The following is a 27,192-nucleotide window of genomic DNA, read 5'->3' on the forward strand; positions in this document are numbered from 1 at the left end:
TGAAGAAAGAAAATGTCAGCTATGTTTGAATTCTTAGAAATCGACTCATACCACTTTCTAGGCATAACGTGGATTTCTGACAGACTGTACGCCATCACATTAAAACCACTGACAGGGGAAGTGAATAGCATTGATTATCTTGTTAAAATGGCATCTATCAAGGGGTGGGATATATTAGGCAGCAAGTGAACAGTCAGCTCTCAAAGTCGATGTGTTTGAAGCAGGAAAAACGTAAGTATTCCCTAATGGGAATGGCATCTTTCAGGAGGTTAATGCGCCCTGCCACACTGCAATAAATTGTTCAGGAACGGTTTGAGGAACATGACAAAGAGTTCAAGGTGTTCACTTGCCCTCCAAATTCCCCAGATCTCAACCTGATCACGCATCTGTGGGATGTGCTGGACAAACAAGTCCGATCCATGTAGGCCCCACTTCACAAAAATGGAGCAGATTGCAAATCACTTAAAAGACACAGCAATGCAACTTGGAGAGAGGGCAATTAGATTTGAACAGGGGACCTCTTGCACTGCAGTCAAATGCTCTGCCACTGAGCTATAACCTCATGACAGACATGATAGAATAATGCAGACCAAGAGGTTCCTGGTTCAAATTTGGGTGCCTCCCTGTCTGAGAATTACAACCCAGTACCTTTAAGTGACTTACACTCTACACCAGGGGTGGGCAATCTTATCCGGAAATGGTCCGTGTGGGTGCAGGTTTTCATTCCAACCAAGCAGGCACACCTGATTCCACCTGTTTAATCAGTTGATCTTGGCTTTCAACAGATTCAGGTGTGGCTTCTGCTTGGTTGGAATGAAAACCTGCACCCACACCGGCCCTTTCTGGATAAGATTGGACACCCCTGGCCTATAGCTATACCATCACCCTTAGCATAAAGCAGGGGCAGACATAGCACTAACCAAAGGTAGAAAATCACAAACCTTCAGGAGCCAAGGGCACCCTAGAAATTATATACATATTTTAATTATTAATGCTAAATAACATATGCTGAAAATTTTAATATCAATCTTAAAACACTGAATAGGCCCCTATAAAATATGTACATTTTGCCAAGGGCCTTCAAATCACTAAATCTGGCCCTGATTACAGGTATGATGGCCAATCAATCATCTGTCATACCAATCAGTCATCGCTTGAATGCCATTATTTGAGACTATTGAGACTATTGTTGCAATAGAGTAATATAACATTAAAATCTCAGTGTCTTTTAAGTGATTTGTACTCTACCCCATTTCTATGCCCATGGAAATTACCAATAGTATAAAGGATATTTTCTATACACTTGCTGAACACTCTATTAGGAACACTATACTAATACTGGGTAGGACCTCCCTTTGCTCTCAAAGCAGCCTCAGTTATTCGTGGCATGGATTCAACAAGATGTTTGAAACATTCCTTTGAGGTTCTGGGCCGTGTTAACATGATTAACTCCCGCAGATTTTTCAGGTGCACTTTCATGCTGCGAATCCCCCGTTCTACCATATCTCAGTTTTTCTATTGGATTCAGATCCAGTGATTTGGAAGGCCACTGATGAATCACTTGAAACTCATGTTCATGAAACCAGTTTGAGATGACTTTTGCTTTATAACGTGCTGCATTATTGTGCTGGAAGTAGCCATTAGAAGATGGGTAAATTGTGGCCATGAAGGGATGCATACGGTCAGCAACAACATTCAAATGTGTGTGGCTTTCAAGAGATGATTGGTATGATTAATGATTGATTGGCCACCATACCTGAGCAGAAATTTTTTGATGCAGCTCAGATCAGCTTTAGCGCCCTTGTGCGGTCGAGGTGCGCAGCTGCAGTTTAGTGCAGTTCAGTCGACTCAGAATGAAAGGCCACATTCTTGAGTCTTGTGAAGAATGCAGTAAGAAAACATTTGCAGATTTAATTGCCAGCACTCAGCATGCATTTCCTTTGAAGACTGCGCTTGGGCTATATGTCCCATGTGTGATGTGTATGGCTTAAGGTGAACTTCAAGTCCACACTGGGACGCATTTTGGTTATTTATCTAATAACCTATTAACATTTGCTCACTCTCAAAATAAATACCCATTTCAGGATGTGTCATTGGTGGAATTTTTATGGGGGGGACAACCCTGGGCCCACCTTCTTGAGTGGCCCCTACAGGTCACGAAGATTTGTCAATTTATTTTCTTTTTTAGTAAGAAAACATAGATCAAATGTCCATTCCAAATCATTTTATTACAAAATTGGTTAAAAAATCATTACATCGCAGGCTACTAAATTGTGTGTTGCAATTTTTCACATATGTGTCATTTCCCTTTAGAACAGTAACAGGCAGAGAGAACTTTTAGCCATCTGAAACTCACCAAAAGTAACTTGCGGTCAAGCATGGGTGAGTCGTGGCTGTCAAATTTAGCACTGCTCTGCATCAAAAAAGAAATTGACATTGACAAGGACAAGGTAGTCGCCAGATTTGCCAAAGAAAAGGCGAGGAAGATGAAGCTTTAAATAGCCTAAAAACTTTAAATAGCCTAAAAACCTCACCACAATTATGTTTCTTTTTTCATACCTTATCTATAACTGTGGCGCAAGTTCAGCCAGCTTGTTAAAAAAAACTTTTTCTTTTATTGATTGACAACATGGATTTAAACAATACACATTAAAAAGTCACAAACAGCATAAATGAAAAACCCTGCATTCCCTGTATTTCTTTTTGCTGGGGAGAGGCGGAGCTTAGCCTGCCTTTTATCTAGCTGTCAGTGCAGACCAGTGTTGCCAACTTAGCGACTTTTCAGACCCCTTTAGCAACTTTTTTTTTTTTTTGCAAAAAAGCGCCTAACGACAAATCTAGCAACTTTTTGGACAAACCTTTCTAAATGTTGCCAGTCAGTACTGTCCTGCAAGCGCAAGGTCTTGCTTTCCCGCTGCACTCACACCTCTCTCTGCATCTGCACTGTTCAGTGAGTGGCTGAGACCCGGAGCAGCACATTCCTGTGGTCGCACGGCAACTGGCATAGACGTGAATGTAAAAAGAAGCAAGTGCAGGTGTCCCAATTTACGTCCCAATTTACGTCATCCCAATTGGTCATCCCATTTTACGTCCCAATGTTTTACTTTGTCAAGGGGGTATAGCTCAGTGGTAGAGCATTTGACTGCAGATCAAGAGGTCCCTGGTTCAATTCCTGGTGCCCCCTGTCTGACTCTCCACCCAGTATTGTTAAGTGACTTATTTAAAAAAAATTAACATCGAGAGGGCATCATTTTGCTTTTTAAATAGAATGATAATAGCAATACCAATTGTATAAAGCAGGGGCAGACACAGCACTAAGGAAAGGTAGACAACCACCTTACGCCCTCAGAAGCCAAGGGCCCCCTAAAAAATTGTATACATTTACTTATTCATGTTAAATAACATCCGGAAAATTTAAATATCAATCTTAAAACACTGAATAGGGCCCTATAAAATATATAGATTTTGCCTAAGGCCCTCAAATCACTAAATTTGCTCTCAAATCCCTAAATCCGCCCCGGATTGCAGGTACGGTAGGCAATCAATCATCAATCATACCAAGCAATTTGAGACAATTGAGACTATTGTTGCTTTAGTGTAATTTAATATTAAAATGCAGTTAAGTTTTGGGGGTTTTGGCTTCTGTTTTGGCTTCTGGTGGACCAAGGCGGTTGCCTACCTATGCCAATTGCTAAGTCCGCCCCTTTCAGTAATGCTGTAAAATGACAAGCTTGAGATTTAATTGTGTTACAATGATGTCCAGTTAGAAACACATGGAATACTGGAATACACATAGAATACACTTATGCATTTGCACTGGGTCTTAGCTTAGTGTTAGAGCAATTTACTGCAGATCAGGAGTCCCCCTGTTCAAATCCATGTAAACTGCTTTACAGTTTACAACATTAAAATCCCAATGGAAATCACCAAAATTGTCAAGGATTTTATTTGTAGACAGTACCACAGCACTATGGCACCATGGGATTTTTTTTTTCTCCATCAGCCGTTACTGCGATAAGAATATCACGAGTTTAAATTGCTTTAGAATGATATATCCCATTAGGAGGCAGATTATGTCACTCAAGGTCACTCAAGGTCACTTGGCTGAGGGGGTATAGCTCAGAGGTAGGGTGTTTGATTGCAGAGTAAATGGTCCCTGCTTTAATTCCAGGTTCCCCCTGTCTGACTCTCCACCCAGAACCTTACATGACTTACACTATTATTATGCCCATAGCTATACCATTACCAATAGTAAAAGCAGGGGCAGACGTAGCACAAGTTTGCATGGTCATGGGGGTATAACTCAGTGGCAGAGCATTTGGAGGTTGCTGGTTCAAATCTGGATGCCCCCTGTCTGACCTACTTCACTGTATATTTAAATGATTTGAACTCTACTCCATTATTATGCCCATGGAAATTACCAATAGTATAAAGAATATTGTCTGTATACTCGCTGGACACTTTATTAGGAACACTAAATACTTTGTAGGGACTCCCTTTTGTTCTCAAAGCAGCCTCAATTATTCGTGGTATGGATTCAACAAGATGTTGGAAACAGTCTTTTGAGATTCTGGTCCATGTTAACATGATTACATCACATTTTAAACTAACTTGGCTCCATGTTTTGATTCTGCTGCACATTCTGTATACCTTCCTATCGTTAATTGCCCTCTGTAAACTGTAACCCTGCGGTCAGGGTTGCCAGATATGTTCAAACATGACAAGTAACGATTAAAAGACAGGGGAATTTACTACACCAGAAGTTGATTATACGTGTTTTAATCCTCTTCTAGCTACTACATTCCAATTATACACATTTCCACTTATACCAATTTTCCAATTATTGTTTTTTTAAATTAATGTACAACATGTTATATAGGAGGGAGCGCGGTGGCTTAGTGGTTAGCACGTTTGCCTCACACCTCCAGGGTCGAGGGGGTTCGATTCGCACTGTGGCTCTGTGTGTGCGGAGTTTGCATGTTCTCCCCGTACTGCAGGGGTTTCCTCCGGGTACTCTGGTTTCCTCCTCCAGTCCAAAGACATGCATGGTAGGCTGATTGGCATGTCCAACGTGTCCGTAGTGTGTAAATGTCTCTGTGATCGTGCCCTGCGATGGATTGGCACCCTGTCCAGGGTGTACGCCACCTTGTGACTGATGCTCCCTGTGACCCTGTAGGATAAGCGGTATAGAAGATGGATGGTAAATGGTCTGCACTTATATAGCACTTTTATCCAAAGCACTTTACACTGTGTCTCATTCACCCATTCACACACACACACAAATGGTAGCAGAGCTGCCATGCGCTAACTTGCCATCGGGAGCAACTTGGGGTTCAGTGTCTTGCCCAATGACACTTCAGTATGTGGAGTCACGTGGGCCGGGAATCAACTGCCAACCCTACAATTAGTGGACAAACCGCTCTACTACCTGAGCCACAGCCGCCCAAGATGGATGGAAAATGTCATATTTTTAACCATTTAGAGTTACATTTAATATTGTGGAATATCTGCTACACAGGGCGGATGCGGTAATCGAACCCGCAGCCCTGGAGGTGCAATGCAAATATATTAAAGCTTCCAAAGTTGGACCCTTGATAGTACCACTCCAGTACCTTTATTTCTGTGTATTGCATGAAATATTAGCATACATGCGTATTAATACCTTTGGCATTTAATAGTTTACATGTTTGAGTTTCTGGATGATAATAATAACAAATCGTTTCATGTCTGCTAAATGCGGGCAAAAAAAGCTCAACGTTAACTGTGTCGAAATTTCTTGGGATATTCGTAGACCAGGCAACTCTGTGGACGGCTCGCGAAGGAGGCGTGGTTTCGCACCGCACACACGCGCACGCGGTCCAGTTAGTGAAGCTCCAATGAGCGGACAGGAACGCGCACAAGGGCTTAGGTTTCATTAAAGTGTAGAGTTATTAGTTAGTTAGTTTAGTTTAGTTAGAAACCCGACAGAAACGTGGCGGTGAGAACTGAACGTCTGTCCGCGGTGACTTCTGCGTGTTCAGGCAACACAGAGAGAAAATAAAGCAAGGGAGAGGAACAGCTCTACTCCCCCTCCCCAAAAACAAGTTCTCATAAGGTAACACTACATTTCTACATTTCTTCTCTCCATGCATTACAGGAGCACAAGTCTGCGTGTTGAGCATTAGACATGTGCACATGTAAAGAACCTGTTGTGTTCGTGGTGTAGCTTGTTTCTGGAAGATCTAAATGAACCCGAGGGATTTTCTGCTTTTCCTTTGCCAGAGTGAACACGTTTCCATGTTTCCACGTCTGTGCTTGAGCACTGCTTGTCCTGCAGGCGGTGGTGGAAGTGTAAACTCCAGTTTAGTAACTCTGTGTACAGTATATTTCCTCAGGTGTACAGTACTGATCTGCATACACATGGGCAAAACAAACAAAAAAAAAGACAAAAAATGGGGGGAATAGTAAGCATTTGATGGTCTTAGCAGCAAAACAACAAATCAGGACATTAGCAAGAATGAACAAAATCTTTAAATGTTTAAGCCTTGTGGGTAAACTTGCAGACAGCCTTTTGTTTTTTATTTTTATTTTTTCATTTTATTTCCTTTTTTTGAAACTTTTTCATTTTGTACAACTGTAGGCCTACATGTTTTAGTTTGAATCTTACATCAAACATTTTAACCATCATGATTTACCTTTGTGAACAAGACTTTTGTGTGTGTGTGTGTGTGTGTGTGTATATATATATATATATATATATATATATATATATATATATATATATATATATATATATATATATATATATATAAAAATATATATATATAAATATAAAATCACATGCACATAAACATTTTATATAATATATATATATGCAAACACACACGCATATATATATATATGTGTGTGTGTGTGTGTATATGTATGTATATATATGTATATATATATATGTGTATGTGTGTGTGTATATATATATATATATATATATATATATATATATATATATATATATATATATATATATATATATATATATATATATATATATATTTCCCTTTTTTTTTTTTTTTTTTTAATTTGGTTTGTCTCCCAGGGCAAGCTTTTATAGTACTTTAGAAATGTCTGATCATTAAAGCAGATTTCACAGATTTTTATTTATTGTTGTGTAATTTTCTATGGGGGAAAAATGCACCATTTTGCAAAACATTTCCAAGTCCAAGCTGTTCTTTGATTTTGTTCCTTAGGGGAAACTTTCTTTAATAGTTTCTGTGTTGACCCTTACAACAGCAGGGTTCCCTTTCAGAACAGGTTCCTCAGGAACTTCTTTGTTCTTTTTTAAAAAAAAAAATATTATTAATTATAAAAGTTAGTCAAGTCAATTTTACGATTTAATTAATTTAATTAAACTAGAATTTCATTTATATATATTTTTGATTTGCATAATTTTGTAGGGGAAAAAATGCACCATTTTACAAAACATTTCCAAGTCCAAGCTGTTCTTTGATTTTGTTCCTTAGGGGAAACTTTTTTTAATAGCTTCTATGTTGAACCTTACAACAGCAGGGTTCCCTTTCAGAACAGGTTCCTCAGGAACTTCTTTGATCTTTAAAAAAAAATCTATTTCACTATAAAATTAATCAAGTCAGATGATCAATTTAATTAATTTCATTCAAAGGAGAATTTCATTTGTATGTGCAGAATTTTGTGGGGAAAAATGCACCATTTTTACAGAGCATGTCCAAGTCCAAATTGTGCTTTGTATATGGAAATGTTTTTTTTTTATTTTTTTTATAGCTTCTGTGTTGAGCCTATAGAACAGCAGGGTTCCCTTTCAGAGCAGGTTCCTCAGGAACTCCTTTTTATTGTTTCATTGAACTTGGATAATTGTAGAAGCAGTAAAGTCCCATTTATAATTTAAGTAATTTAGAGGTATCACTCATTAAAGAAAAATTACAGTGATTTTTCTATTCTAGAGAAACTTTTCACGTCAAAATTGGTCATAATGGTAGTGATGGGAACAAGGTTTATAGGGGCATTATAGGGGTAATTTGTGTAAGGAGTGTTGATACTCTTAAAGATGCAGCTTTTTCTTTTTTGTTTTTGGTGAAAAATCACTTTTAGGCTACTGTAAGTTCCAGTTCTCCAAAAATGTCCCTAAAGATTTGCACTAAAGGAGTGTTTCTTTACAAGCTTACACCAACCAGAATTCTGTTTTAAAACCAAATGATTGGCATGCTATTGATTTTGTGTACATCACATATACGGACACAAAACCCGTAGAGTTCCTCAAAGCCATCTAGCTGCATTACATTTAAAGAATGCTTCTATTTCTTAAATCTTATTTTCTTAGTTGACTTTTTAGATATTCCATCCATAAATCACATTTGTGATTATATAAATCACAGGTTGTGTGTTTACTGGATGACCTTAAATATTAAGATGTATATTTTACTGTCACGTACGTTACCGGTCAAAAGTTTGGACACGCTAGATTGAATATTGATAATGGCTTGTTGGTCTTCTAAGACAAATGTAAATAGCTAAGTTAAAGTCCATGGATACATTTTATTTTTGAGTTAAAATGAATTGTGGTTTAGGTTTCGTCTTATGCAAGTATTTTAAATTAAATTGTTCCTCCAAACAAGTGCTTGTCATTGAGAACGTAGGAGAAGCAGTGAGGAGCTCGGGCTGTTCAGGAACTTGAAGAAAAGTCTCATGGGTGAAACTCCTCATGAAGCTGATTGAGAAGATAATAAGAGTGTGCAGCGCTTCATGAGGAATACTGTTAAGAAGGTAATATAATTTAGTTTTGATTTCACTTAACAGTTAAGATCCTCTTTAAAAAATTAAATAAAATAGCAGAAAGTTTAAAAAAAAAGCAAACAAAAAAAAGCTGGTGTGTCCAGACTTTTGACTGGCTGTGTGTGTGTGTGTGTGTGTGTGTGTGTGTGTGTGTGTGTGTGTGTGTGTGTGTGTGTGTATAGCCATGTTGCAATTATGTGTACAATAGCCTTTATCCTGGTTTATAATATTATCATGATATTACAGGGTGTCCCACAAGTCTCCATACGCAGGGGACTATGTTTGCCAGCACTACGTCGGTTGTGCCTTCATCAGTGGATGTTCTTGTACGTCCACTCCTCAAGTGGTCCGCAACGCTTCCAGCCTTTTTGAATTTGTTAATAATGTTGGCAACAGTGTCGTGTTTCATCTGTCCTGTTTCATGTTAAAGTCCATTGCAACATTGCGACGACTTTTCGATCCAGCCGTGAATATGAGTTCAGTACCTTCTCCTTTTGTCAAAGGCATTCATAAAGGCTGTCTGGAACAATATATATTAAGGATGCACCGAATGTTTGGCAACCGAAATTATTAAATAAATTTGACCGAACAATGACGTTTTTGATGACGTGACCAAATTGCCTAGCAACCAGAATGAGACGCGCGAATGTCACGACCTCGATGAGGGGGCGCACGCGCATGCACGAGCTACGTGTACGAGCTACGTGCTCTTCGGATGTTGACGGAAGTTCACTGTGGACACGTGCGTTTGTTTTGTTTCTGTTCCGGAGTATTCTGTCACGTCGCGAGACGTAAGGGAGTAGAGTACGGAAGCAGGTAAAGGCGTATTTATTTAAGGGCAGGCAGACAAATCCAAATCGTAATCCAAAAAAAGTAGTCAAGACAGGCAAAGGGTTATCGGGCGACCGGCAAACAGGCATAAACGGGGCAAAGCAGGAATCAGAGTCGCGATCACAGAAAACAGGGTCACAACACAAAACGAGAAACATGAACTAGTACTATGGACTGGGAGCGAAAACACCAGCGGGGACTAAATGAACTAATCTATAGTTTAAACTAACTAAACCTATCAAGGAACATAACATTAACAACGTATCTAACTATACTATATCTACTCTAATACTCCGCGAGGTGGACAGGGACACGAGCGGTATGTATCCCCAATATAATCAGCCGTATAGAACCATTTTTTGTGCTCGTCAGTGCACTTTTTAATGCAATTTTTAGTTGTATACTACAGTGTTCCATTCTTTCAGCAGTCAGTTATAGACTAACATAGTCTATTAAGGGGGTCAAAGATGACCACATCAAAATATTTTTATTTTACTCATTTATTTATTTAAAGTTATATTGTGCCTTGTTGGTAACCTATGCCTGCTGGAATGGGAAAAAAAATATTCAGTGTTAAATAAATATTTTGAAATTGTAGTTTTTGTAATTGATTTTTTTCTTTGAAAAGCAAGACAAAATAGTAAAAAGCACATTTCGACTATTTAATTTGTGCAATGGTGAAAAAAAATGGCAAAATAAACGCGAAAAAATGTGTTCGGTGTTCGGCTTTCGGCCAAGTTTTTCATTTCAGTGCATCCCTAATATATATAATACAAGTATGAAACATTTTGGAAGACATTTTGCTAATAGACATTCTGTATATTTAACCAAGTACATGCTTGAGCATAAATATTACTGTTCTGAACAGCATATAAAACAATACCACACTGGATCTTTTGACTTTTTAGGACCATACATCTAAAGGCAATCTTAAATAAATTCACAAGTTGCGAGGCAGTTGCATCTTCCATGGTTCTTAAAACATTTGGGAGACACTGCACACAGGTTTTTAGTCTTTGGAAACCAACTGCACTGTAAAACCGGATAGGTTCATTTAACTCAAAAAATTTGAGGAAACTAATTACCTCAAAATCTTTAAGTTGATAAATCAATTTCTTTAAGCCAAATACACTTAAATATAACAAAAATTTAACTCAAACTTTGTCATTTAAAATAAATTTTTGTTATATTTAAGTGTATTTGGCTTAAAGAAATTGATTTATCAACTTAAAGATTTTGAGGTAATTAGTTTCCTCAAAAATTTTTTGCGTTAAATGAACTTATCCGCTTTTATAGTGTGAATAAAAAGTTCTCTATACAAAGTGACCTCTTCTATAGGGTCCACAATAAATGTGTAGGTTTACGTCTTATTATGAATGCTTGTAAATATCTCTGTTTTATGCACTTTAGAAGTTCTTTAGAAGAAGAATTTCTGCGCAGTGCAGCTGACTTAAATTCCAATCACATGTCTAGGTGCTAACGATAGCATTTGAGTTCAACTGCTTTAACCTCCGATTCCTGTTCTAGGCTGACAGGAGAGGAAGTCGATGTAGTTTTCTGCCGGTGTAGCTTATCTGCTTAAAGGTTTGATGTGTTGTGAGATGCTTTTCTGCTCACCACGGTTGTAAAGAGTGCCTAATTGAGTTAGCCTTCCTGTCAGCTCGAAACAGTCTGACTGTTCTTCTCTGATCTTCCCATTTTGATTGGAATTGTTTATTGTGAATGTTATCTGAAGTTCTTGGCCAGAATATGCCTGGTTTTTATGCATTGCGCTGCTGCCACATGATTGGCTGGTTAGATAAGTATGAATGTACAAGTGTACTAGTACATAATTGAAACTAGTAGACTAGATATTAGTTATATGAAATTTATTGTATGCAGTGAAGTCATGTTTTTGAAGAATATTTATGTAAAATTTTCTCTTAAATCTGACTGACCACGTATTCCCTTTGTTTTTCCTGTGTCTAGGGTTACATCATTAATGTGCCCTCTTTAGTAGATCATTCTCTACTAACGAAACGTTATAGGTTGAATCTAGGCCGAACACAAAAAGAACACGCTGTTTCATGGACATGAGCCAAGTGAAAGTTGTTCGATCTCTGTTTTTATTGGTTTTAGATATTCATTCAGTGTGTATAGCTGCTCAGATGATTTTTTGATAGAATGAAGAGGTCCTGGTGGTACCTCAGTTAGCATTGCCACCTCACAGGGTCTCCAGTTTGATCCTGAACTGTTGGGGGGGGGGGATTGGAAAGCTTTTTCCTTTTCCTTTAAGAATTGGAATGATGCTGTGAAAGCTGAGAAAAATAAGATGATGAAAGAGGAAAGTTTGACAGGTAGGTTTCCATTCCGTCAGGATGGAAAGTCAGCTGAGTGATATAAGGAATGTTGCACTGTCACAGTGTTCTCCAATAACTAGTGTGTATGCTGTTGAATCATTTCTGTACATGTTCCATGCTCACCGTTCTAAACACTGGTCAGTTGACAGGGCCATATACAGGAATAGAGTAGAAGGGCTGTTTAGGAATTTGTGGGATCATGAAGAGAGGGAGGGAAGATAAGAACTGACTTGGTGTTTAATTACAAGAGGCATGACCTTCTCTGCTCTTACACCATTCACGTGAAGGTAATAAAAGGTTCCTACCAGCATAGCTCGCATCGTTGTAGTCTCCGCCCTCCTTTCCTTCATTTCTGTTCTTTCCATTATTAGCTTTCTGTTAGTCAGCCAAGGTAGTGTGATGTAACCCTCACTCTTACAACATCCCCCCCTCCCCACCGTGACGCAGCGACACACCCCCATCTCTCTGCCAGACAAGGTTAGGGTTTTTTCCACTCTTACACACGTCCAGTGTGTAGGAAATCTCAACCTGCTCGGGCCACTGATTCAGTTTGATTTCAACAGATTTTTGTAATTGTAAATGATTTCTTTATGGATCTAAACTTTTGATTTCTAGTCAACATTAAGATTGTCTTTTTTTTTTTTTTCTGCAGCAAGACAACTCGCAGCTTTTTTAGATATATTATTTTCTTACATCAAACCTAACTTAACTAGGGCTGGATGATGATGATGATGATGATGATGCTAATACATACAATATTGAAATCGTTATAAATAATGTCTTGATATTATGCTAAGTGTATACAACACTCACTAACAAGATCCTGATTGGATGTGAAATCTATTTCTCTTGCAATTAACCCCCCCCCCCCCCCCCCCTGTCCTGTGGTGATTTTTATAAACTTGTATATCATTTTTTTCCCCATGATGTGAGTTATATCTGTTCAAATATTGTTTTTATGCTTGCATGAGAAGAAGCACCAATTCCCAAGGATGTGATATGAGCAATAGAGGAATCTTTTGTAAGCAACCTTTTGTAGTTTATAACTCCTTTTTTTCTGTAGATAGGTAAGAGAGAAAAGAAACTATTCTGAGATGAGGATGAATATGATATGATCTTGTTTCATATGATACATACGGTAAGTCCATTTATGGTGAAGGGGGGGGAAAGGATGGTCTATGTTTATCAGGTTTGTTTGTAAGCAGTCATGTATTTTACTCTTTGTTCTCTATATGATGAATAATTCATGTATGCTTCTATGTATATTCATGCAAAACTCAAGAACCCTTTGTAGCACTCTGAGGTGAACTTGGGTAAAAATAAGTTTGTTTTTTTTTTGTTTTTTTTGTTAATGAAATAAATATTTGCTTGAGCACAAGTGTTCAAGTATTGGTAGTGACTTCTTGAAGAGGCAAAAGTCCACCAAAGTCCCTTGTTAAATGCATTATTTTTTTCACTTAGTGTTTGTTTATACTAAAACTGTAAAGATACAGTAACATAAATTCCTTGCTATGGATAGGCAACTAACAAGACAACAGTTAGCAACATCCATCAATTTTCCATACCGCTTATCCTACACAGGGTTACAGGGGAACCTAGGGACACAAGGCAGGGGGCACCCTGGACGGGGTGCCAACTCATCGCAGGGCACAACCGCTCACCCATTCACACACTACAGACAATTTGGAAATGCCAATCAGCCTACAGCGCATGTCTTTGGACTGCGGGAGGAAACCTGAGTACCTGATGTGACCTATAATTTGACCGTCCCTGCCCTAAAGAAAATCATGCACTTTTCGTCTAAAAGTGCATGATTTCTAGACTTGCTAGGGTTCGCTAACGGGCAACGAACACGTACCGTATCTCAGCTTCCTCGGTGAACATGTTTCAGCTAATCTCTGCTACGCACCAGCGCTGAGCTTCAACTTTTGCTCACCAGGTCACAGCGACCCTTAAAATGTTATATGGGTCTGTGAAAACCCCGTTCTGCACAGTCCGTGACTGTGACTCTTCTGCGTTAAATAGGTGATAGAGAGAGGCCGTGTGGGATTCTGCGCTTCACATGGGATTACTTTACTGCACGTTATTTAAAGAGCAAGAAAAGCAAAGTTCTTCACATGATCCTCCTGGGGAGGGAGAGAAGGGATGAAGGAGGTGAAGGAAGAAACGCCATTTAGGAAGAAATCGCGGACTGAAAGGATTAGCCTAGAAGGTAACTCTCAAAATGAGAGATCCAGGTATTTACTTAATGCTCCCTACAGCATATAAGGGACGTTCAGCAGTGGAAGTATTTGCACAAGGAGGCACCATGAGGGCAGATCAGACCATTTGGGAATTTTAACACGCATGTAATTTGACATTACATAATCCATAATCACTGAGTAAACACTTCATGCAGTTCTCCCTTTTAGCTGCTCTGAATATTGGACCTTCCCACATCCCTTTTAACTGGATTTGCATTTAACAGTGAACTTTAATTATATGTAATAACCACTAGTGTTTACTGTCAGTTATTGTACTGTATATTAAGTTACTGTTTGGTCAAATCACTTATGTAAACTCCTCTTTTTTTTTAGATGGAGAAGCCTCCATTGCCTATCGATGATGTTCCTGGGATGGGTGACGGGCAATCAGTGATGACGCTGGTGTCAGGGGGAGGGGCAGAGCCTGACGGAGGGGTAGGGCAGGGGGAGGAGGAGCGTCCCGCATGGGACAGTAAGCTACAGTACGTCCTTGCCCAGGTGGGCTTCAGTGTCGGGCTCGGCAACGTATGGCGCTTCCCGTATCTCTGTCACCAAAACGGAGGAGGTACATATGGTTTGAGAGAATCATTCGGAGTTATAGAAGACGGTTGCTTCAATGCCTTGATGTTTATTTAGTCATTTCTCTTGTCTCTCTATTTACAGGGGCGTTCCTGTTGTTGTATGTGATGCTGCTGCTGCTGATTGGAGTTCCTCTGTTTTTCATGGAGCTGGCTGCGGGTCAGAATATTCGTCAGGGCAGCATCGGTGTCTGGAAGCACATCTCGCCACGCCTCGCTGGTATCGGCTTTTCCAGCTGTGTGGTAATGCATATACACGTCCACATGCGCGCGCACACACACGAGAGAAACGCTCGAATAAGAAAGTAGCTGAATTGAACTTTCTGTAATGGATGCTTTGGTTAGAGTATTGTTGGTCCATACAGTTGTTTGTTCTCCCATTTGTATAGCATTGGTGGCTTTTTATTTTGAGTAGATCGTTTTTTGAGAGCCGCTAGTATATGGTGCGAATACTTCTTCTTTTTTTTTAATCACTGACTATACCTTTTAATGTCATAGCGAAATACATTTAGGTTAATTAAGCACATTTTCCTCATCAGTTTACAAATTGTTTTTTGTTTTTATTTTGAGTTCTATTCAGAATATGAGGAGCAGCATGTTTTTTTTGGATTTGCAATCTTGTAATATTTCAATATTTTGTCATATTGTTGGTCTTTAATATGGCAGATTACTTCTAGCTAATGAGCTTGCTAAAATTAGGGGGTGTGTGTGCCCCATCAGTAACTTGAGATCAGCATTTCTAAAGTTGCCAGTCATACTTACTGGTAGAGTGTGTGAGTGTGTGTGTGGGGATTTGCTGCTTTTTTTAATATAATAAAAAACACCAAAACAAATTTTTTCATAAAATTATGCAATCCCCTAATCTCCCTCTTCTCTCTCTCTCTCTCTCTCTCTCTCTCTCTCTCTCTCTCTCTCTCTCTCTCTCTCTCTCTCTCAGGTTTGTTTCTATATGGCTCTGTACTACAATGTGATTATAGCCTGGGCTCTGTTTTACTTGGGAAGTTCCTTCCAGTACCCATTACCATGGCAACAGTGTCCTATAGAACCCGGCAGTAACCAGACAGGTACATTTTGAAGTAAATATTTCAATCAAGAAATGTTTCTCAATCAAGCTTTGGACACACACACTCACACACTTATATTTGTTCTGTTTGTTCATGTCTGTACTGACATTATCTTGTTTTGTTCCCATGCTGCCTTTTGATGTTGGTGTTGAAACAGCCATCGGTCTAGGCCTCACTGCAGGGATGCTATAATTACATGACCGATGGTGGCATGCAGCCATGTAAACATTGCTAACTATAGCACATAGCTACCGTGAAGACAAGAAAGAAGTCATATAATTTAACTCACAAGAAAGTGTTACTTCGATCATGTTGCTTAATGAATCAACACAGATGGTCAACTCAGATAATTGTCATTGTAGTAACATGCCTACCAGTTAGTACGCCTCTATTCTGTTTAATATAGCCAAGTGCATTATGGGTGCTCATCTTCTAAGCTTTACATGATTTCATTGTTAGGTTTTTAGACCTTTACAGTCAGTAGGGTGTTTTATTTTTATCGTATAATTGTATAATACTGGATGCGAGGGTGACGCAGTAATGCACCTGTTAGCATTACTGCATTGAGGTTCTTTTTTTTTTTTTTTCTTTTTTTTAAATGTTTTGTGTGTTCTCCTCATGTTCACCTGGGGTTCCTCCAGGTTCTCCAGTTTCCTCCCACCTTCAAAAAAAACATGCCAGTAGGCAGATTAGCAACACTAAAATTGGTCCTATGTATGAATGTCTGTGTGAATTGTGCCCTTCAATGGACTGGTATCTAATACAGGGTGTATTCCCAATTCAAACCCAATGTTCCCAGGATAGGCCTCCAGATCCAAAACAACCCTGATCAGGATAAAACACTTCATGAAGATGAATGAATGAATGAATCACTGGATCTGTCCATTTTTCACACAGTTTATTTTACACAGGGTCATAGGGAGCCTGGATCCTATCCCAGGGACTCGGCACAAGGTGACCATAGACAGGGTGGCAATCCATCGCATTACACAATCTCACACACACACACACACACACACACTATGGACAATTTGGAAATGCCAGTCAGCCTACATGGGGGAGGAAACCCCTGAAGCACAGGGAGAACAATCAAACTGCACATACACAGAGCGGAAGCAGGAATCGAACCCCCAACCCTGGAGGTGCAAGGCAAACATGCAAAACGACAAATACAAAAAAAATCTCTCTTACTGGATCGTAGTGGGATTTGTAAAAACACAGAGCATCCCATCTAAAAATTCTAATTAGAATTTTATTGGTCACAAACACGACCATAAACAGATGATTTTAAAATGATTTTTCTGACTGTCCGTGACATAAAATAGAATTTGCAGTACCAGAATATACTTGGATAGAAAAAGATAATATAAGGAATATAGAAGATGGGTGGCAGCAACAGTATGACTATATTCAGAATAAAGTGCAGATATGTGCAGTTGTCTGTGCGATATAATTCTGTGCAACATCAACATAAAGTAAATGCAGCAATGAGTAACAAAATTATGGAGAACAATGTTCCCTTTAGAGAGGTTTATAGCCTTTGGACATATAAGCTGTTTGAATATCTGGTAGGTGACACTCTGTGTGTGTGTCTCTCTCTCTCTCTCTCTCTCTCTCTCTCTCTCTCTCTCTCTCTCAGTGAAGGAGTGTGCTGCCAGCTCTCCTACCTCATATTTCTGGTTCCGTAAGGCACTTGATATCTCTGACTCAATTGATCAATCTGGAGAGTTTAATCCTGTCATAACCGGTTGCCTGCTTGCAGCCTGGGCTATAGTCTGTCTCGCCATGATCAAGGGCATCAAGTCCTCAGCCAAGGTACAAACTGTTAACACGGCAACACACACACACACACACACAAACAAACTCGTTTGTCCATGTTTGCAGTTGTCACATGTAAATTGTCACACCTGTGCCCTTGGGATATCTAGTGTCAATATTTTTTATGTGCTAATGTTCTAATGCAGATGTACATACACACTGATTTATGTATCAGTGTTAGCAGTCAGAGATTACCAAATCCTTAAACCAGTGCCCTTAGATTATACAAAACGACCGCATTTCTAACGCGTTACACGATTAACGTCATGTATTCAGACGACAATTATCGCTCCAACATTAATCATGTTCTCTTTTTGTACTTGCAGGTGATGTACTTCTCCTCGATTTTCCCATATGCTGTGCTCTTCTGTTTTCTCATCAGAGGTCTGATGCTGGATGGAGCCATCGAAGGACTCGCCTATATGTTCTTCCCTAAAGTGAGTAAAGACTGAACACCCAAGACTAATAAGACTGATTGTAGAATATAAGATGTGTTTTTGGCTTCATGCGAGTACTCAGACTAGGGCTGGGCAATATGATGACATAATATCAATATACAGTTTGGTTCATAAATATTTGCACATTGACAAAGTTATTGCTATTTTAGCTGTATACAACTGTTTATTGCAGGTGAAATTAAATAATGTATTAAGGTATGTGCCCAATGGGAATTAAGGACTCTCAGCTATAATTTGAGGGTATTTACATCCAAATCTGGTGAACGGTGTAGGAAGTTTTAATATGTGGTGACCCCTTTTTAAGGGACCGAAAATAATTGGACCAACTAACAATCATGTGTTAAATTGTCATTTTTAATACTTAGTATTGCAAATCCTTTGCTGTCAATGACAGCCTGAAGTATGGAAACCAGATGCTGGGTTTCTTCCCTGCTGCTGCTCTGTCAGGCCTTTACTGCAGCTGTCTTCAGTTCCTGCTTGTTCTTGGGGCGTTTTACCTTCATTCAGCAAGTGAAATGCATGCTCAATTCGATCCAGGTCATGTGACTGACTGCCCATTGGAGAACCTTCCACTTTTCTGCCTTAAAAAGTCTTGGGCTAGTTTTGAAGTATGTTTCGGATCATCGTCCATCTGCGGAGTGCTGCCCAATGAATTTTGAGGCATTTGGCTGAATCTGAGCAGATAATATAGCCCTATACACTTCAGAATACATCCTCCTGCTTTTGTCAGCAGTCACATCATCAATAAATACAAGTGAACCAGTTCCACTGGCACTCATACACGCCCATGCTATAAAATGAGGTGGTATGCGTCATTTCTTGAGCAGTTCCTTCCGTACGTTTCTCTTCCCATCATTCTGGTACAAGTTACTGTTTGTCTTATCTGTCTCAGAAGTATATAGGCCAATTATAATCTGATCTTCTTGTTTTGGGGTTTTACCAGTGGTTTACATCTTATGGTAAACTCTCTGCAGTTAGTCTTCTCTAGATTGTTGACTTTGACACCGATATGCCTTCCTCCTGGAGGGTTTTTCTTGAAATGGCCAACTGTTGTGAAGGGTTTTTTCCATCACCAGTGAAAGAACCTTTTTGTCGTTCACCACAGTTTCCGAGTTTCCGTGGTCTTCTGGGACTTTTGGTGTTCCTGAGCTCACTAGCGTGTTCTTTCTTTCCAAGAGTAGATTTTAGCCACACACCTCTCTGATGGGTTTGTTTTGATTTTTCAGCCTAATGATGGCTTGCTTCTCTGGCAGTGACAGCTCTTTGGACTAAACAGCAATAGATTACAAATGCAAACGCCACACTTGAAATCTGCTCTAAACCTTCTGTCTGCTTGTAAGTGGAATAATGAGGGAATAACAAATAACTGGCCATAGAACAGCTGATCAGCCACCTGTCCAATTACTTTACCTTTAATATTTGTCATATCGCCCACTCCTGGCTGTATACATACATACAGTAGCAATGTACACTTTTACATCAGGCTAATATTATCAGCGCCTGGCTTTGCCTTCATGTGTACTTTTCCATTCAGGTGAACTGGCTTTTTTTAGGCTAATTATATTTACATTCAGTCTGACCACTCCTGGATTTAAATAGCCTAAACAAGTACCTTAAATGCTGGAATCGAGAATAATTTGTTTACTTCTTGGGTTTGTTCAAATGACAAGCTTTGCTTGCAGTGTTCAATTGACTCATTTATTTATACGTGGAGGCATTAGGCCACGTTCATTTAAAAATCGGACTAGAGATTTATTTTTTTTAAAAAACATCATTGTGAGAGTGAACAGGCTTGGGGTTAAACACAAGTCTGTATCTTAATCCTTATAATCCTTATAAATTCGTCGTAATATCATAGTAAGTTTATACCATGTGATGGTCCATTCCACATTGAAACTGCATTCTCTGGTAATTCTCAGAACCTATTTTGTTATAGCAGGATTTGTCTTTCTTGTATGATATTTGAACTGCCACAGCTAATTCTCAATGTTTGTCTCAGTTAGAGATCTGGGGTGAGGTGCAGGTTTGGCGGCAGGCTGCCACTCAAGTTTTCTTTGCTCTCGGTCTGGGCTACGGATCTGTGATTGCTTACTCCTCCTACAACCCAATCAACAACAACTGCCACCGGGACGCCCTCATGGTTTCCGCCATCAACTTCATGACCTCAGTCCTGGCCTCGCTCGTCATCTTCACGGTCCTCGGCTTCCGAGCCAAGAACATTGCCCTGGCGTGTGTTGCAGAGTAAGTGCGTGAGCAGGGTGTAATTATTTTGATTCTGTCAATCCCAATTCAATTAATTTGTGTCCTAGAGAGAAGACATTAATTTTCTTATCCTGCAGGAATGTGAGTAAAATGTCAGAGATGGCAGCTTCAGGAACAGCTCCGCACTGGTGGCCATGGTTCAATATGTCCAACCCCAGATCCGTGGAACTAAAGGATTACCAGGAGTGGTACACCCTTTATGGGAGCTCGCTAGGCTCAAACATCACCAATTGTGACGTGGAGAGAGAAATGAACAAGGTTTGTGTATGCACGAGTGAGAGTTCTAAGATTCTAGAGCGCGTGGAGATGATTACATCATCACTGGTCTGGAAAAAATCCCAGTCGGTCACTTAACATCCTAGCATTCTGTTCTTCGCTTAGTTTCACCTCACATGAAGCTTTCATGAATCCAAAATTCAGCTCTTCACACAATACTACGGCATAAATCCTGCTTTTATTGATCTATTATTTTTATATCATTATTAAATCCATTTATTTATAATAAATATAAGTTTATGGACCAAGACACGTTGTGGTCGCCAACCCAAAGTTGATTCTTTTCCAATCAAAATAAGTCCAATAATGTTTTATTTCTTTTATACCACAGCAATTTGCAGACACTGACACACTCCTATTTATTAAAGAATGACACATCATACATTTGATCCATTTATAATTACATTTAATGTTGTCAACCAAACAAGTTAATTCCTTTTATCATTTACATTATAGCAACTATAAAAGGTCATTCCCTCACCACTCTTTTTTTTTTTCTTTTTCTTTCCTCTCTCTTGACGTTAATAAGACAAAATAAAAATTGCAGCTAAAAATGCATTTAACCAAGAAACTGCAAAGAAAACTTATTTACAGTGTTCCCTCTGGTGGTTTCAAAGCAGTGACACTAGAGACTCCTAAAAATGTTAAATGCCTCACAGAAAACAAATGATTTTCAATCCAAGTATGTGGCAAATGCACCATATAAACCCTTGTGTAATTTGTTGAGATGACATTAAAACAAACGTATTAATTAGAGGTTGACCAGTAGTGGATTTTACCGATAACTAAGTTGGGCGGTACATACCTGCCGATAACCAATCAATGAAAATAGTGGTTAAGGCTTTGGGTTACTGATCGGAAGGTCGGGGGTTCAAGCCCCAGCACTGCCAAACTGCCACTGTTGGGCCCCTTGAGCAAGGCCCTTAACACGCTCTGCTCCAGGGGCTGTATCATGGCTGACCCTGCGCTCTGACCCCAACCTCCTAACATGCTGTGGTATGCCAAGAAAAGAATTTCACTGTGCTGTAATGTATATGTGACCAATAAAAATCATTATCATTATAACTCAAAGTAAAATATTTATAACGAAAATATACCATACTGGCTGTAACATGAACATGTATTGTACTTTTTAAATGAAATAAATCTATAAATATTAATATATGTTAACTATTAATTAATATAAAAGTAAATAAAAGATATACATCCAAACCGAACCAAAAAGTAACACTCCAAGTAACAAATAAAAACGGAGAAATCCAGAATGAATCAAACAAACAACAATTTGTCAGTGATGGGTTTTATTTCGCCTCTAGAGACCGCTCTCTATTTGGAGCTAGTACAACTCTCTGCTCTCCGATGCTGTTATAGGAAATGAATCAATATCTTCTGGCCAATCAGAATTAATTATTTAACAATGTTGTGGTATAATAGCTGACATTCACCTTGAATGTTTTACTAGGTTGCCCTAAACACTACACTGATCTTTGTCTTGCTCAGGGAGTGGAAGGGACTGGTTTGGCATTTATAGCATTCACTGAGGCCATGGCGCTGTTCCCAGGCAGTCCGTTCTGGTCCGCGTTGTTCTTCCTCATGCTCCTGAATCTGGGTCTGTCCACCATGTTCGGTACCATGCAGGGCATCCTCACGCCACTCATGGACAACTTTAAACTGTTGGGCCGCCACAAAACACTGCTCACTGGTACATACACACAGACATGCACCGACCATGATGGGCATACAGATATTTCCATGTTGTACGGACATGATATTGATGACATTTCTGGATTTCAGTGATAAGCTGTATCCTGGGCTTCCTGATTGGTCTGCTCTTCACTCAGCGTAGCGGGAACTACTTTGTGACCATGTTCGATGATTATTCTGCCACTTTGCCGCTGATGGTCGTCGTCATCTTTGAGACGATCAGTGTAGCGTGGATCTACGGTGCCGATCGGTAAGACCACCGCTAAACTGGATACTTAAAAGGATACTTTGTTGCTTTTCAACTGAATTTTTATCCAAAATCACAGTAGCATATACCCTGATTACTACAGATAAGGAAATTACATTTTACTGGACTGAGAAAAGAACCGGAAACCTGTTTTGTTCTAAAGATGAGATATGTACGTAAGTCTTGCCTAAGCACTGTTCTCCAGCTTTCCAACACTTGCCATTCTGGGTGCATACACCTTCTCGAAGGTTTTGTAGTCTTCAGATGTGCAAACAGACTCCCAGATAATCTTTCCTCTGAGAAAGAAGCCTCGTCATTAACGGAGGAAATTTTTACAGGTTTAGAGCTTCATTTAGAAAAACGCTTACCGACAGCACTGCTCTTAGACTTCCATTTTAAGTGAGTTTCGTATAAGTTTGTTTGTCTGAATTCTTGGCATAGTAATTGCATCTACACTATAGATGCAGATTATATATTAATGCATCATGGATCATATGTTTAGTCGTATTGTTCATTCCTTTATTCTGTTCTCTTGTCAGGTTTCTGGACGATGTGGAGGTGATGTTGAAATGGCGCCCTCCAGCGATCTATAAGTACATGTGGAAGTATGTGTGTCTGCTGGCTATGATGGGTCTGCTGACTGCCAGTGTGCTGCGCATGTTCTTCAAGTGGCCCACTTACACAGCGTGGGACCACACCACGGTAAAACACACAGCAGCTTCATGTAATTGCCGTCACTCTGCAGAATGACTTAAACTGGGATGAATAGGTAAAAGCGATACTTGTTGATATACGATTTGTATTTAAGAACCACTTTTGACTGAGATTTTTTTTATACAGTATTATGTGTAGTTTATTTAATCTCACCAAAAATGGTGGTACTTAAGAACTGAGACACAGAGACCTTGTTTGCGTCTGGTCTGATTATCTTTAGATAGATTGTCCACATGAAATTGCATTTATGAACGCATCCGATGTATTTAGACCGTTCAAATCCACTTTAGGATGTCTGAGATGCCTTTTAGTCACATGCATAACCCACATTTGGAAAACCCGTGTATAACACACATGGTCTGTGACTGCCCAAGTTAGTGGCTTTTTAAATACATTGTTAAACCCTGTAAACTCCCGGAACCTGTCTGTTTGTTGGGTCTGTATTTTGTGTTTTTATATTTTGGTACCTTATAACTGTATGATTGTTCTGAATTTCCATTTGAAGTGTTGAGAACTTGAGGATTCATATTGTGTACCATCAAACGGTACACAATTGGTCAAAATTGGGAGCGTTCTTTTGCGTCTTCATCAGTTCAGTTAAAATGCTGTGTCTGATTATGCATGCGTAATTAAGTGATTTCAGTTTCTGACTTTCTGTCTCGAAGGGGTCTGAGAGCAGCTTGGGATACCCGGGTTGGGCCTTGGTGATGCTTGCGTTGCTTATCATCACCGCCTTTCTTCCAGTGCCTGTTGGCTATGTGCATTCCCTCCTCACCCATAAGCATGGCCAATCACAGGCAGAGGGAGAGGCTGAGCATCACAGAGAACGATACTCCAAGTGTAGTACCACCGAGCCAGAACTCAACAACCATCACGCTCCTCCGGATGAGGACGGCAGCCGACCCCGAAGCACCTTCCTGCCCGTGGCTGCAGATAACTACAGGCTTCTCTCACAACAGGAAGACGGGGAAGAGGAGGAGGATGACACAGAACTGTAATAAAGGTGGACAAGAAAAACAGTGTACTGGAGAAGCGGTTAGACATGAAATGGCTGAACGGGATGCTGGAGTGTCTAACACACAGTTGCCAAGGCGACTGTGCTTACAGTGTCATTTTAAAGATTAGGTATAGAGAGTTAGTAAATGCTAAACTGGACTGAAGTAGAACAAAATCTCAAATTTTGAGAAGAATCAACACAATCCCGTTATCATGGGTTAGAAACCAAACAGGGGTTGGATGTACTGATGACATCCTTGATACTGAAGCGTTGAGGCGTGTGTCAAAAATTCAATAAGTTCAACACTGTATCAGTGCTTTTTTTTTTTTTTTTTTTTCTTTTTTCCTTAGCTATAAACACATCACCAGTGATTTCACGATGCTTTGTTTTGGCACAAGCACGGGACTGCTTTGGAAACTGATTCAAAAGAAAAGCAAACCTTGCAAAACAAAAAAAATGTATTGATAATCTCACGGGTAAAATCAACAAGCACTATTAATCTCTCGCATTTTACAGTTCAGTTAATCCCACATGAGGTTTGTCTATGAACTAATAGGTGAGGAACTTCTCTGTAAATGGCTTCAATGTAAATTAACAAGTATGTTAGTGTTGCTCAACAGGTTCATTGTATATAGATGTAATCTATCATAGATGTATGCTATATCTTTATACAGGATTATCATTATAATAGTTTTATTATTTAAAAAGATAATAATATTATAGTACTTTTGTCAAGTCCCCAGGCTCCTTGTGTAGGATAATGGTGCAGAAAATGGATGAAAGGATGGTGTATATGGGCGCATATGTAGTTTGTGTTGTACACAATTTACATTATCCAGGGTTCCTCTGCAGGTCTTAAAATATCTGAAACACTATGGCATTTAAAGCTGGAGCTGGACGAATGTAGGCATGTGCGTATATTGTTGTCGCATGCAGTGGATAGTGAATTGACTTCTGTTCTTGGTATTGGAGCCATTCGAAGATTGTGGGTTCGAGTCCCACCAGTGTCGTTTGCTTTCTGGGGAGTGGTGGCTCAATGGTTAAGACACTGAACATTGAAAGGTCATGAGTTCCAATCCCAGCACCACCAACCTGCCAATGCTGGGCCCTTGAGCAAGGCCCTTAACCCTTAACTGCTCAGCTGTATAAATGAGATAAATGTAAGTCGCGCTGGATAAGGGCGTCTGTCAAATGTAATATAAAATGCCTGTAGATCCTAAACACTAGGGTTCAAAATCCATTGTGTTTAGACTTTTTTTTTCCTGCACCAATACAGCCTCCCTAAAGCATATTGAATGTTATTATTATTATTATTATTATTATTATTATTATTATTATTATATCCTTTATGATAGTTTGTTTTTTTTTTTTTTTAAGAAATATCAAGAAACCGAGTAAAAGGGTGCTGGGACCCTTACTTTTTAATTTTTTTTTAAATAAAGAAGCAAGTGTCAAGACTCCTTTGTCTCAGATGTGAGCGAAGCATCAGTGTAAGCTATGCTGTGGGCACCTTCCCACCATATTTTTTGAAAGTATAAAAAAAATTATACATTTTTTTATGAGCTTCTGGCAGAATCTGATCCAAATGTTTTTTTTAAATAACAGCTGTGTCATGGTGGTGTTATGCGAGTACTGAAAAACTGTGATCAGTACTGGGTACTCTATACTGTAAGTACTGTGCCAATAGACATAGTTGGGTTTTGTTTTCTGTTGCCAAAGATACCTGCCATTTTTGCAGTTATAATAAATAATATAAGCCCTAAGGTTTTCAGTGTGAATCCAATGCTAGACATACATGAACTGCGAGACAAAATCATCCTGAAACAATTTTATCATACAACCCTAATTCCGAAGAAACAAACATTATTTGATGTTTTACTTTGTGAATTTAATTTATTTTTGAAAATATACACTCATTTCAAATCTGATGACAGCAACACACTCCAGAAAAGTTGGGACAGTCGACTGTTACCACTGTGTAACATCACCTTTTCTTTTAATAACACTTTTGGATGCTGAAGACACCTTTTGGTTAAGTTTAGCAAGCGGAATTTTCCCCCATTCATCCATTATGCATTTCTGCAGCTGCGCAACTGTATGGGGCCTTTTGCGCTTCATAATGCGCCATCCATTCTCAATCGGAGAGAAGTCAGGACTGCAGGGAGGCCATGCTAGCACCCGCACTCTCTGCTTACGCAATAATGCGCTTGTAATCCAGGCAGAATGTGGTTTGGCGTTGTCCTGCTCTGGATGGCAGCGTATGTTGCTCCAAAATGTTCATGTATCTTTCTGCATTAATGGTGCTCTCACAGATGTGGAAGTTACCCATGCCATGGGCACTGACACACCCCCATACCATGACAGGCACTGGCTTTTGGACCTGACGCTGATAGCTTGGATGGTCCTATTCCTCTTTGGCCTGGAGAACACGACGGCTGTTTTGTCCAAAAACTATTTGAAATGTTGACTCATCGGACCACAAAACATGATTCCACTGTGCTATTGTCCATCTCAGATGAGACCGAGCCTAGAGAATTCGGCAGCACTTCTGGACAGTGTTGATGTTTGGATTCAGCTTTGCATAGTAAAGCTTTAACTTGCATCTGTGGATGCAGCGGTGAATGGCGTTGACTGACAGAGGTTTACGAAAGTATTCCCGAACCCATGTCAGGATCTCCATTACAGACTCATGACGGTTTTTAAGACAGTGACGTCTGAGGGATCGGAGATCACGAGCATTCAGAAGTGGTTTTCAGCCTCGCCCTTTACACACACAGATTTGACCGGACTCCTTGAATCGTTTAATTATATTGTACACTGTAGAAGGTGAAATGCGAAAATTCTACCGATTTTGTCTTTGGGGAATGTTGTTCTCAAAGT

At 39.5% G+C, this 27,192-nt stretch overlaps 1 protein-coding gene and 1 non-coding gene across 3 annotated transcripts in view; both read left to right on the forward strand.

The window, feature by feature from the left end:
- Positions 1–3,112: 3,112 nt before the first annotated feature.
- On the forward strand, positions 3,113–3,184 carry trnac-gca (transfer RNA cysteine (anticodon GCA)). Its single transcript has one exon. It is a non-coding gene; the product is annotated as a tRNA-Cys (tRNA).
- Positions 3,185–5,838: 2,654 nt separating this feature from the next.
- The window catches only part of slc6a16a (solute carrier family 6 member 16a), a 22,263-nt gene continuing 909 nt past the window's right edge, over positions 5,839–27,192 (forward strand). The window contains exons 1-13 of one of the 2 annotated variants that reach the window (XM_017461415.3): positions 5,839–6,094; positions 8,646–8,772; positions 14,528–14,759; positions 14,858–15,015; positions 15,710–15,836; positions 17,476–17,651; positions 17,981–18,091; positions 20,112–20,353; positions 20,452–20,632; positions 22,151–22,352; positions 22,445–22,604; positions 23,141–23,303; positions 23,981–27,192. The exon at positions 23,981–27,192 is cut by the window's right edge and continues 909 nt beyond it. In XM_017461415.3, coding sequence (XP_017316904.1) covers positions 8,752–8,772; positions 14,528–14,759; positions 14,858–15,015; positions 15,710–15,836; positions 17,476–17,651; positions 17,981–18,091; positions 20,112–20,353; positions 20,452–20,632; positions 22,151–22,352; positions 22,445–22,604; positions 23,141–23,303; positions 23,981–24,313 — 2,106 coding nt within the window. In that variant the 5' untranslated portion in view covers positions 5,839–6,094; positions 8,646–8,751 and the 3' untranslated portion in view covers positions 24,314–27,192. The remainder of the gene's footprint in view (positions 6,095–8,645; positions 8,773–14,527; positions 14,760–14,857; positions 15,016–15,709; positions 15,837–17,475; positions 17,652–17,980; positions 18,092–20,111; positions 20,354–20,451; positions 20,633–22,150; positions 22,353–22,444; positions 22,605–23,140; positions 23,304–23,980) is intronic. The other variant, XM_017461423.3, reaches the window with a different exon arrangement.

This window comes from Ictalurus punctatus, chromosome 2 (genome assembly GCF_001660625.3).
Source record: "Ictalurus punctatus breed USDA103 chromosome 2, Coco_2.0, whole genome shotgun sequence".
Lineage (NCBI taxonomy): Eukaryota > Metazoa > Chordata > Actinopteri > Siluriformes > Ictaluridae > Ictalurus > Ictalurus punctatus.